Genomic DNA, 13,784 nt, shown 5'->3' on the forward strand with positions numbered 1-13,784 from the left:
ATTTCTGTCTCTTTCTGCTATGGAAAAACAGAGGGAAACTTTCATGCCACTCCTGAAACAAACTAAAGGTCATCCTCTGAACAGTATCCAAAATTTAGTATTAGACATAAATCGCTGTACTGCAGACTCCAATAGTTTGTCAGTAGCTCATTGCTCTGTGCAGCAGCAGAAGGAACAAGGCTTGACAGCAAGTATTTAACTAATTGAGTCTAAATTTCTGCATTTGGAAACCCCTTGGTGTTCCAAAACAACTGCTGGCAGCAGTGAAAGGTTCAGCTGCGGATACGCATGTGTCCGTGTGAAGGTACAAAGAAACCAAGCACTGGTTTATTGACAGAAAGGAAGGCAGGGTCAGCCAGCTCTGCGTAACAGCACAAGCATCCAAACTACAGATGACAGCCTTCAAAGGGCTTATGGAGCCTCACCCAGAACTAATGTCTCCTTTTTTCCCTTCTAAAAAATTATGTGTGTTTTCTGCAAAATAAAGGACAACCTTTCCTCAGTCTGTCGGTATTGCCTTCCTTATTTGGGGTGTCTTTCCCTTCTGATCATTTATAAGTGCATAATATTGCTGTTTCTTCACAAATAATTATCCTTTTAACACTACAAAATAATCCCATAGTATAGTTTATGGCTTGTGACCAAACTTTTCTAGCTGTCCAAGTGTTGCTGTGGTGCTGTCACTGCTTTGAATATCCCTGGCAAGCACAGCAGTCATTCCCTGTGGTACAAACATTTCAGCCAGGTACTGGGATAGCTGTACAAGGCTGCCTTCCCAGAGGAAGGCATGTGGCATTAAAAAAGTAACTGTGAAAGGTGCATGAAATTAGGATATAAGCTTTTATTTTCCCTCCTCTGTATTGCAGTGTTTTGAAAGGATGGCTAAAGCACCCTGCTTCTCTCACCTGCAAGGTTTCAAATGGGGACACTGAGACAAGCACAGGAGGAGGCTGTACCCTCCACATGACTCAGCCACCTTAGTCATGTGGAGGGTACAGTCACAGCTAACTTTTGGAAGACTGAGCTGAGGTAACACACACCTACATTAACTTATGTATCTACATTTCTCCCTCCAATGTAAGGAGAAGAATTTAGGATAGCTTTCCCAGTACACTGAGATACTGCATTCATCGCAGATCTTTCCATTTAGATTATGAGAAGTTTTGGAAAATATTTAAAAGGTAAAAGAAAAAGCATCCTCCAATATGATAGTTTTACAAAAGGGCAATGAATCCTTCTGTCTTTTGCTATACAACCCTGTAATGTTTTTCTTTTGAGACTCTGATTTTTAACTGAAACTGAAAATTAAAGTTTTTGTGGTAGAATCAATTGCAGTTTGCATGTATAACAAGTTTAATTACAATAGGAGTTTTCACTGCTCTCTTATCTGAGCAAATCAAAATGCAAGATATGCAGAGAAGCAGATTCAGCCTTCTTCAGTATAAAGAAATATTAAAATTTAGAATTGCAAATATATGTATATAAATAAATCTTATTCTTACAGATTCTTATAGATATAAGAATCATAGATAGATCATCTATATATATATATCAATATATATAGGTCATCAATAGTGATGACTCATGACCTGAGTACATCTCAAAGTTAAGCATTTTAATATATAAAACTGTGCATAAACACAGTGTATAAACTGTGATGATTTCACACTTTCACTGATCAGAAACTGTTCTGCAGCTGAATATCACATACAATTAGTACTTTATTTTGGGGGGAAATGTTGGAAATGTTTACATTATACAAATTTATTAATAACACTTCAAGGATTAATATAACATGGTCAAGAAATATAACACTAATAGCAGTCAATCAATCAATCAGACAGTTTCCTACTTTGTTCAGCTCGAACTAGAAGAGTACAGCAGCTGATTCAATTGAAAAAATATCTTAATTACAGACCTTTTAGACTATTTAAATTCTATTTTTTTATGCAGAAATTACTAGATATTCAGACCATAGCTATGGTTTGCAACATGAAATCCTAATTTATATTAAGTTAACCAAGGTGCAGGAATTATTCTTCCTAGTTTGACCTTCTCTCCATAAAATCACTTATAGATATTTTGGAATCAGACATAAATCAATAAAGTTGAAAACCTGATGGCTGATAAGTATTTCTGTCACTTTAAACAAAATTACTGTCCATGCTAATTTGTATTCAACAGGTGGGGAAAAGATACTGGTGTTAAGTGCACAAGAAGAAAAATTGAGATAAAAATGGAAGCCTGCCCATAAACACAATGTCCAAGGAAAATAATGGATTTTAGAGAACATCTTCTCCTCTTATGTAACAGATGTTACTGAACTTATTAAAAAACCCAAACACAGCTTTGTGGGTCATAGCATGCAACCACAACTGAAAAAATATTTAGTGGCCTTTTAGTTAAAGGAGTAGAATCAACAATATTACCAAAACACAAGACAATAAATTCTCTGAGCACTCCAAAGAGTACCCAATAAGCACAGTATTAATCAGTCATAGATGCATGATTGCCTGTTCCCTTAGTTACACTAATGATTTTCAGAGTCTAATTGTTAAAGTAATTGAAAGCTGATTTTTCAGGTGGAAGTCCTTCAAGCAAAGAGTAATGTGCATGGCAGCTGAGATACCTGGAGATGCTCAGATACATACAGGTATAAAATTCAATATGACATTAGAAGAGAACACCCCCCTTTATTCACAGAATAATTCCACATGCAAATTCACTAATGAAATATGTAGGGTCCTTTTTCACAATGTTAAAAATATAATAACAGGAGGAAAATGAATTTGAAGAAACATTCCAGTTCTCATAATATCTAGAAATCTGGTCTTTTCTTTTAAGCATGTAGATTTTAATAATCTGAGTCTTCCAGTTAAACAATTTTAACACTGTCTGAATTATTTGTATCTACAGTTCTTCATATTTTCACAGTAATTTTACACTAACTCACTCACTAAATTTTTATTGTTGTTGCTGAACGCTGATAATTGTAGCAAGGTGAATTGGACTGTAATTTTTTAAGAAGAAAGCAAAAAAAAAAATAACCTAATGGATATCTTGGACTAAGCCTAAATCTAATCATATCATTCTATGCAATGTGTCATTACTGCTAAATCCATAGCAGTCAGAAGTGTTAAGAAAAACGTTACCACTCTCATTAAACAAAAAGGGATTAAATTCTTCAGCAGCTTCTTCCAGGCTCTGTAAGGGTATGCATTATTCTCTAAAATACAAGAAATTCACTCTGAAGGAAAGCTTTTCAACAGAACTCTTTTAAAATACAAGTTAAAGGAGTAGAGATGAGCTAAGGCGTTTCTCTAGCAATCATCACAGTCCTTTGATCTTTTTCATTCCCTTAATATTATGCATGGACTTTATCCAAATAACAATAGCTTATCAGCTACAGAATACATACCTATAGTATGTTTATTTTACCAGGAAAATGCATATTTTTTAAAAGCTTTTATGGGATGTGCAAAATATGCCGAAGCAGGAAAACAAACAATTGTGCAATGTAATAAATATTCCTAATGTTTCTTTATTAGTTTATAGGAATCTGCAGCTAGTAACAAACTGCCTCTCACAGTTCAGAGCAAAGCTACTGATACACAGCTACTTACTTTGCATTGGTTTCCCTTGGGAAGTTGTTAAGAACACTTATATTTAATACAGAATTAAACTTTTCACAGTTAATACAGTACATAAAATTCACAAACTTCTTCAAACATGATCTGTAAAGGAAGGAGTCTAGAGTCTACAACACTCATGCATTAACTGGTTTTCTGTGTTGCCCTATATATTTTTTCTTTTTTTTTTTCTATACAAGACTTCTTCAGCATTGTCAGACCTTTATTCTTGAAGATGACAGATGGTTACAAAAAGTCTCTACTTAGACATGTTACAAAAATCAAATCAGAACTGAATAATTGTCTGACTAACATTAAACTTTTGTGCTTAATGGGGTTTAGTTAAGAATATAAGCTCAGGAGAACACAGTTAATGTTTATACTTGTTTGTGTCCTAGAGAAGAAAGGGATACCATGCAGAAATTCAAACCTACCTGGCATTGGTTTGTCTTGATTAAAATTCAGCACACTAAACAGGTCAGATCTATGGGTACATGACATACCAGAATCATGATATCTTCCAATTTTGGACCAACAGTGTCTTGCAAAGGTTCATTTTGACCTGCACTCTAATTCAGCATATTCTGAGAGCCAAAATTTTGTTTTGAAGAGTGGGTAATGAACTGCAAAACAACACAAAACTTCCACTGAAACTTTTGAATTGTGGAATTAAGTCAAAAAAATGCTTTCAATTTCACATGATGAAGTCAGTAAAATCTTGTAAAATAATCCTCATGCACAGAATGGCACTTTTGAACTATCTTGTGCAACACAGTGAAGTACATGAATTGCAATAGGTGGAATGAAGAATTGAGCAAAGAATAAGTGTGTTCACAATGTGATCTGAGGCAGACAAGTTATTAATCAAAAGGCATCTTAGGTTTTAATTTCAATACTTAATAAAGGTAGTAACTGTAAAAGTCCTATGCTTCACATTTTAGATAAGACCTCTCACTTCTGTAAATATTCATCAGCATCTCTAGAGTAAAGCCCTTATTATACTGGGTTGAAAGACATACAAGCCAGTTAAATTGCTTTTCTGGGAGATGCTTGAGGGAGTCTAGTCAAATTTCTGCTTCACAGAAATATTCAGGTGTGGATGTTACTGCTTCAGACTCTGTATTTTGTTTTGCCATGATCATTGATAACACATATGTGCTGAAAAAAACAGAACAGATTGCAAAAGTATGGTTGAGTACATTATTAATTATTAATGAATTGTTCACAAATACTTAGGCTTGGCTAACCTAGTGATCTTGTGATTACTCTTTCCTTTCCAGACATCTGGAAGTGAATTCTGATTTCACTTTCTAGCTACAGCAAGTTTTCCCACTTGGAATGCCCAGCTTTGAGATGCTCCCCTAAGAGTGCCACAAGAAGCAAAGGAAAGGTTTGCACCATTTTTCCATCCTCACTTCTCTGAGAAAAGGGACAGGCAACATAGCGTTAAGACAACCTGTCTTGACCTGTGCCTGTGTTTCACTTTTGCTGCTGTCTCTGCACATACTGGCAATGGTGGACCTGAGAAGCCCTAGATTCACAGAAGATGGAAATATAGGGAGCTCTTAGAGGGAGGGAACTGTTCACAGTGCTGAGCAAGAACTCCTTTGGATTATTTGTGGTTTTACAGAGAGTTTTGCACTCACTGAAAGAATCCCAAATCCCAACCACGTCAAAGACACACCTCCACAGGGCCCCAAGGAGGAGAAAAATTGTGGGATATTTATGAGAATAAATATAGAAAAAGTAGATCAATGAGTTTTAAAACCATTTTTTTACAAGAAACTTACGTTTAAATCTCTGAAGTGCTCATTGTAGTCTAAGGCATAACCTACCACAAATAGATCTGGAATTTCAAATCCGTAATCTGTATTGAGACAAATAACAAACACCATCAATATAAGATCAGTGGCAATTATAAGCCCTTAAATTCATGTGTGGTTCTCAACAAGCAAACTCTACTTATATGTTGTCATTTGGGGCTATGTTAGTTTTGACTGAGACATCATGGCCAGCAGTAGCCCCATAACCAGCTCCCTGTCATAGAGTACTTGTGAAAAGGATATGAACAGTCAGAGGAGAGGAGAGGATAATTTTGTATAAAATTATCACTGGTACATTTTGGAAGGAAGCCAAAATCAGAGCTGGAACATTCTGCTTGCATTTGTAAGTTCCATTGGTATACATGTGTGAAGATTACTGTCCTATATCATAGTAATTATGGAAAAATGTGGAATATTAAATCAGAAGTAACTTTCAGAGATCTATATATTTTCTGCTAAGAACAGCAAAATCTATCTCATATTTTATGCTACCAAAACAAGTCAAATGCTTTTAAATTAAAGCCCCAATTTCATGAAGATTCAAGCACATGCTTAACAAAGTAAATGCATGCAGTGTACCTCAGTTATAAACTCACACACCTGAAGCCAAGCACAGACATGCATCTTTCTGAGTGTGAAGGTCTGTGCAATATCAACACTACATAAAACAAGTTAGACTCTTTCCAAATTGTTCTCTAAATAGCTAGAGGAAAACCCAATCCTTACGGACACAAAAACAGGTCCACATAAAAAAATTCTACAGGTATTCAGGTAAGGAATTTATTCAGTTGCTTAAGACTGAAGGTTATGTGCACTTTGGAATTTAGGTAAGTGAGGAAATGCTATATCACTGTCAGTGATTTACAAAAGAGATCTTTGATGTTTTATAGAATTCATCACACTATGAATAAACAAGGATAAAATGTGTTTCATTCAAAATTTAATACATAAAAATATAAAGCTACCCTTCACAAAGTAATTTTATTGCCACTTTTATATCTTTAACATTAGTGAATCCAGTCAAATATATGCCTTAGTTTTACTGGGTTAAATTCTAAATGTTAAAAAATACCACTCCACTGTGTAAAAAGTTGTACAACAAAATGTTTGGACCATAGTTCAGATAACAGGGCTAAAACCTCACAGCCATGCCCAACATTTAAGTAACTTTTGCTTCATAAATTTTCCCTCTTTCCCACATCCCAAATCAAAACCCTTCATGCTGCCTCCCGGTACTCACCTGCCTACTCTCCTTCTACCCTCCTCCCCAGCTCAGCTGACCAGAGACTTCTTCAGTAGCAAATACTGGTTGATCTCTTCTAGATGGATCTATTCTTTTCATATTTAGCCACATACCTGTTATTACATCATTTATTCTAAATAAGTCTGAAATGACAATTGCTTGGTATAGCTCCATTTACAGCTTCATCGTAACACACTCTAAGGACCAATGATTTAGACAGAAGTGGTGCTGGTGTGGTGCAAACTGAGCAGGAGGAGAAGGTTTTAAAAGCCCAATTTATCTTCTGCTTTTTAGGAGGTGGGATTTAATTATAATATCAGTGTTTTCCCTTTGAACAATAATACTTTAGAAAAAATAGAAGTGCTTTTCTGAATTAAAAAATGTAAAACTTGTTAATACTTAGTCACAATAAACACCTTGCATGCTCAGATGGAATCCTGCAGCTCCTCCAGAGAGATGCAATGAGGAAGGAAAAAGAAGAAAAGGATATTCTCTTGGATATTTTTTGTCAGAGACAGAAGATAAAACACTCACCTTTAATTGATAAAATTAAACCCTTTCAAAATTTCCCAATAAAGTTAGTATTCTGCAGAAAAACCTAAGTCGGGTAGGCTTTCCAAATTACAATTATACAAATCCTTCCATTGCATCCCATAGACCCACTGACAACTGGTATTTTACAATGCTTCTAGCAGTCCATAGAATGTGATGAAAGGCAAGTGACAGAGTAGTGGTAACTTCTACTGTTAGTTGGATTTTCAGAACACTTACAATCTGGTCTGTACCCGTCAGGCCGAGATGTTCTTTTCACCAACAAACTGTAATTAAAAATAAAATAAACCCCATTTAAATCTAGATATGTAACTGAATAGCACACATAAAACTATTCCCTTTATCAAAAATCTGAGCCATGTGAGTCGCTGTTCTTGTTCTGTTTCTCTTCCTGACAACATCCTGATTGCAGGGAAGAGCTGGGTGTATTCCCCTCCCGAGTCCATCAGTGCCAGTCTGAAATGGCTGGAGGATCATTGCCAAGGCAGAACAATACAAAAGCATTTCCCCTCCTTTCCTTCACCCTCCCCTTAGTGACCCAGGCAGCTCCTCTGCACAGCTCTCCTTCATACTGCAGCATCAATAAAAGCAGGATGTCTGAATGGGAATCTACTCTGGAAAATATGCTGGACTAGAGTAATTAATTACTAAGTTTTGTGATAGCTTTACTCACCTGGCCACTTTAATCATTTTTGGCTTGTATTTTTCTATATTGTTAAGCAGAACCTTCATGGTCCTTCCAGTTCCAACAATATCCTTATAAAACAAGAAAAATAAAGTAACTAAAACACAAAGGAAGGCTGAAAGGAGGAAATCTGGACAATGACTAAGAAGTTTCATGTTCTTATTTTGTAGAAATGATTTATTTTTCCAGTGCATTGTAAACCACATCCAAAAAAGGCTATAATTGAGTTTACACTGTTTGAAGCAAGCACTTTCTATTCATAAAATTATCAGTTCAAGGACTGTCCACTTCCTCTTGAAAACAGCTGTGTTGCAAGTACTTGGGATGTAACTTGGGACTGGAGCTGACTCTACTGGTCACTGCAAGGATACAGGGATTATTAGACTTTTCATATTATGCTTGAGATCACAGTATGTCACCATGTCTCCATGTTGGGGCTAACTCTGCCCTATTTGTTGTATTAGCAAATACACAGTAAAAATCACAGTACAAATGTGATTTCTCCACAGCTGCCACATCCAGTATAATCTCAATGAGATCAATAGGTACCTGGCTAGAAAACTGACCGTGGAGCACAGCTGTTGATCCTAAACTTTGGGGGTGGATTAGCTACACCTTGTCATTGCCCTCCAGCTGCTTAATATGAAATTTGCTGTGGACATTTTTAATTTCTGTTAAAGCAGCTGGAATGAGTAAGTTGGAGTTCTTAGCAGCTATTCAGGTAACCAGCCATCTCTGTGGCTGATGGTTTTATTTCTATCCTTTGCTAAGAGAAGAAATTTCAACAGTATACAGTTCATTACACTGCCCAGCTTACTTCCCACACAAGCAAACTGGTTCTGAAATGCCAAGCAGATCCTAATGTGCTCTCTAGCTGTCCCAGTTGCTTATTCAACATTTTCAAAGAGAAACAGATATCTTAATTATATGAGAATTTGTGGCACCAGTGAGGTAACATGTTCTTTCCTTCTACAACTGAACACTGCTGACTACAGCAGCAACAGCTCTGTGATGGGCTGTCCCCCAGGGACACTGCTGGGTGGAGAGCTGGATGCAGGAGTTGGGGGCCTTGAGGGAATGACTGACACTCCCAACAAGACTGTGAATGACTCTGGGGCTGTAAAGCGTATGCAGAGCCACTGTTTCAAAGTCATGCACCTGAGAAATGCAGAGCATCACTGCAGTTGATTCACTGTCCTCCAAGGAACAGAACAACTTGAAGAACAGGAGTTGATGAAACCATAGAAAGAACAAATCAAATGAGGCAGAAACAAAGACTCCTGGGTATCATGAGGCAGAGCACCAGTTAGAGTGACATCAATGTAGTTTGATCGGTCATGCAATTGCAAAAAGACTGAGAGGCCATTAAGCAAATCAACCCTCCTCCCTCTTCACCACCTCCCAGCGAGAGAAGTGTAAACACAGACAGGATTTAGAAACTGAACAGCCAATCATGGTTTGTCTGTGTGACTTTATCTAAGTACAATATGACATAAGCACCCAGCTTACCTCCACAATTAGAACATTCTGGAAGAAACAAACAAAAAGGAATACAATTACATAATATTCACACAGTAAAAGAAACAAATGTTTTAAAAAGGGAAATGAGGATTGGTCCATGTGCATATGACAACACAGTAGGACACAAGGAGTTTCCTGTTTCATTTCAGTGCCCTGAAAAAGAGCCAGCCATAAGAGCAAGCCCTGCAGTGAGGGACTACAACTTAATTCAGCTCTGTCTAGATTATCCTCTTTGTCCAAGAACGGATGTAGCTTTGGAAAATAAAATTAGATGGAAGAAATCCAAAGAGAATGAGCTTCACTTCATTCCAGCATCTTTAGCTGTGTACTGCAGTGTACCCTATATTTCACTAAAATACTATTTCCAATGTCATATGAGAATACAGCAATAATATTCCTTCTCTGAAAGAAATGCTCTTCCTCCCTCCACCCACACCCGAGCAACTTCACAGTAAAGGATTAGAGGCCAAGTTGTAACACCCACTCTCATACTGCAAAGCGCCCTCTTTCTCTTCAGATACTGCTGCTGAAATCAGTATTATTTGAAGAGAAGGGGAGTGGCCCAGCCAAGAGCAGTGATGTCAAGCTTTATGACAGTATCATCACGCAGGCTGAATCTTTTTGCTGAAATGGTTCATCACTGTTCCAGGAATTACAATGTCTAAGGAGACTTCAGTTCTTCTGCTAAAAGCAATAATAAGATGTAATGTCCTTATTAGAAGAAATAAAAATCTATTTATTAGTAGGCATGATCATATGCATGATCAAAAGGATGGACTCTTACAATCTTGCATTAAGATCTACTTTCTGAAGTGAAACCTTCAGCAGCAAGAGGAAAGTTATTTCACAAACACCTTTATCTATCCATCAGTGTATACACCTTACATGGATGTGCACGCTGTGTGTCCTGCAAAACCTCGAGACCACATAGTTTCATATCCATGCAGTATCCACCAGCCTAGTTTACATTCCACTTCCTTTCTATCAGGCCGGTTGGCTTTGCTGCATACATAACATGGAGACTGTTTAACTTCCTTTTCCATAACAGAAACCCAAGGCTGAGAGTTGTAAGAGAGACTCAAACACATGGAGAAGGAGTGTGTGAAAGGAGCATGCTCATAACCAGCACACCTTTAACAGCTTCATTAACCAATACATAAATTATTTTTAATCTTCAACCCATAAATTATTAATATAGATTATCCACATTTCTATTCGTACTGCAGCTCTTCCTAACACTCACAGTGCTTAGTAGGGAAACATGGCATACTTCATGTATTAAGCACTGCAGAAATGCATTACCACACACTGTATTATACCTGGATGCTTCTGAAATGGCAAAACACTTGGTACAGGAGTGGAGGGAACTCCTGGCAGCAATTGGGCAAATGTCAGCAGTGGAGATACCACTCAAGAAAGCCACTAATTTAGACTGAGCTCTGGTGGAATGTATATTAATCTTGGAGGGAGGCTCCTTTTTGGTGTTTTCATAACAGGTTTCACTGGTGGTTATCCTCCTTGGCACTCCTGACTTTCAACCTCTCAGCTGCTGACACAAACAACTTTGGATCTCAAGCACCTAGTCCTGTGAAGGCAAAAAGTTAAAGGCCTCTTAACAACAAAAAGTCTGAAGATACCCTGCCTCTAGAAACTTCTCCCTCCAAGAAAGAATGGAAGTATATCAGTTGTCTAGATAAGATGAAGAGCCATGTTCAGGAGAAGCTTATGACAGGTGTGTAGGAGCACAATTTTTGAAGGAAACCATTCGGATCCAAAACCAATTTGGATCTCATCTGGCTTCCTGCATGAAGTCATAAGTGGGAAAAAAACTTCTGAGAACTAGCTCAGGACACCTGGGTCTGAGGCATGAGGAAATTTCTTGATTCAGTCAGTGGACACCTGAAGATAATGTGCAGGAGCAACAGCTTAACTACCCCAAGGAACCTGTGCAGCTGGTGATATATGTAAATATTGATTTGTTTACACACGCATACATATATATGATATAGGGAGAGAGCAAAAGAGTTGACACGGAAAGAACCTCACCAGAACTAAAAATGGAAATGAACCCTTTAGTACCAGGCTCAGTGAGAGTAACCATGACCAAACACAGCCCACGGATCTCAAGGCAGGTCCATAGGCTTGAGACAGGTCCAACAAAGTCAGTCTGTGAGTCAGGCTCTGGGTCAGTGTTTGCAGTGGGGCACAGGTTTGGCTGCAGCTGAGCTGAAGGTCGGTACCCACAGCACAGACCAGGCATGGACTGAGCCCAGGGCTGAGCTGGTGTTCCTGTGCCCACAGGTGTGAGTAGAGGCCCCAAGGGACACAGGTCATGGCCATTAGCATCTATTAGTGCATCTGTTAGTGCACTTACAGACTGAGACAAAAGCAAAGTCCTGGGACATTTAATTGACAGACAAATAAGTTTCTTTGCTAGTACAGTTGCTTCAGCTGTTCTGTCAAGATCAAGGGATTCTTTTACATGCTCACATGTGGAAATCACAAAGTTGGACAGAATGAGTGGACAGCAGCCTCCCTGGCCATGGAATTTGGGTTAACCAATAGGGAGGAGTATGTCTTTATACATTTCTTACTATTTAACTTGTGAGAAAAAATTATCATAGACATAATAGAAAATGGGTCTGAAGACACTATGAAAGATCATCTTCTGTTGGGCTACAGCAGAAATTTTAAACTATCCTTCACAGACATCTGATTCACTTCTTCTAGAACATGATGAGTACTTCAGAATCTCCCCAGGGAATGTGCCTCAATACCTCATTATCTAAGAGCAAAAATATAATAAGAAAACTTCTGTTGATATTTGGCCTGAACTTATTTTGAAGAGAACATGGAAAAAGCTTTGTTTTCTTCTCTTTTCTCTTCTATATTTGAAAGACATATTTCCTCAGTTTCCTCTTTTTCAGATAAAACAACCTCTATTTATTTAATGTTTTCTCACAAGTTATATTTCCTAGCTTTCTGATCACTCTTTTGTTCTCCTCTGGAATCAGTCCAGTTGGTCAGAATCCTTCTCCAATTGTGGTGTTCCAAACCAGAAAATCTTTTCCAGTGTCAAGAGGAATAAAAGAACCACTTTGTATGCTTTATAAATAATCCTCCTTTCTATGTATCCCAGTACAACAGTAACATCCTTTATAAAAATATACTGGTGTCTCATGTGCAACTTGTGATCCACCTTTTGTCTCCAGGACTGCTGCTGAGTCAGTCCTCCCTCACTTGCATTTATGCAAAAGATTGCTTCTGTATAAACACAGATTCACCTTTATTGTCATTACATGTCATTCTTTGAACCAAATTCTTAAAATAATTTCTTAAGATCACAATATCTTGTAGTATTTTTCCAGGTAGCATGAGTATCATTAAATGCTGATTTCATCTTTTCAGTCATGAATTAAATTTTGTATAGTCCCTGGAGAGCGTGCTTTAATGCATCTTGTCTGACAGTGAAGCATAATTAACTGTTTCTTGAGAACAGCTTTCCAAGAGTTACACATCTCTCTAATAGAAATTTAATTTTGTGTCTCCTTATCACAAATGACTCATATGAAGGAAGAAGGATTAACGTGGATCCAGACATGCCTGAAAGGTTTGTCTGGCTATAGGAGTGATAGTCACCTGCACATGACTTCAGCTGAAGTGTAAGATCTCATATTTATTGACTAACTTGACAAGGAAGGATTTTGGTGGATGCTGTCTCTCATCCGTAGAGTCAAAGAGTCCAACTGTTGCAAATCATGTACACTGGGGAAGTTCCTATAAGATGTCTAGGCCAGAAAACATAGATGCTGTTTTGTGTTATGCCCATTCTCATTATTTCCAAAACACTGATGAGGCTTTTCTGTACTATGGGGAAATGCTGTAGGTAAGGCCTTTGCAGTGGAAAAGCCCTATAAAATATTTAGATATGAAAACATTTTGTAACTATAAGTAAGCAGGCATCCTAACTGTTCAGAGTGATACTTTAATCTCTGTTATCACTATACAGGGTCACTGTGCCTAAAGTCTCCATACTTTTCAGTCACTAACTGCTGCTTACAACCAAAGGCATTCAGAGTGGTTTGCCATCCTCTGGTACACAAACCCTCTCCTACAAAATACTGTGCAGGGAAACTGACTGTGTTGCTGCCTATCCCCTGCCTTTCTACTGTTGGAGCAGTCTACAGATAGAAGATTTCAGAAAAGGGATGGAATAGCAGAGTAGTAGAGGAGCAAACTGCAAACTGCCAAGAAATATTTTGATACACAGTGTCCAAGACTAGATAGCAGTGGTGTCCAACTAAAACTGGTTGAAATAGATTAGCTTATCC

The 13,784-nt window shown here is 37.7% G+C and overlaps 1 protein-coding gene across 1 annotated transcript in view; it reads right to left on the bottom strand.

The window, feature by feature from the left end:
• Positions 1-3,968: 3,968 nt before the first annotated feature.
• The window catches only part of PRTFDC1 (phosphoribosyl transferase domain containing 1), a 42,483-nt gene continuing 32,667 nt past the window's right edge, over positions 3,969-13,784 (bottom strand). The window contains exons 5-9 of the mRNA XM_041408581.1: positions 9,442-9,459; positions 7,921-8,003; positions 7,467-7,513; positions 5,420-5,496; positions 3,969-4,787 (exon numbers count right to left, since the gene is read on the bottom strand). Coding sequence (XP_041264515.1) covers positions 4,740-4,787; positions 5,420-5,496; positions 7,467-7,513; positions 7,921-8,003; positions 9,442-9,459 — 273 coding nt within the window. The 3' untranslated portion in view covers positions 3,969-4,739. The remainder of the gene's footprint in view (positions 4,788-5,419; positions 5,497-7,466; positions 7,514-7,920; positions 8,004-9,441; positions 9,460-13,784) is intronic.

The sequence above is a fragment of the Onychostruthus taczanowskii genome, unplaced genomic scaffold, assembly GCF_017590055.1.
Source record: "Onychostruthus taczanowskii isolate IOZ18803 unplaced genomic scaffold, ASM1759005v1 scaffold3, whole genome shotgun sequence".
NCBI classification, from domain to species: Eukaryota; Metazoa; Chordata; class Aves; order Passeriformes; family Passeridae; genus Onychostruthus; species Onychostruthus taczanowskii.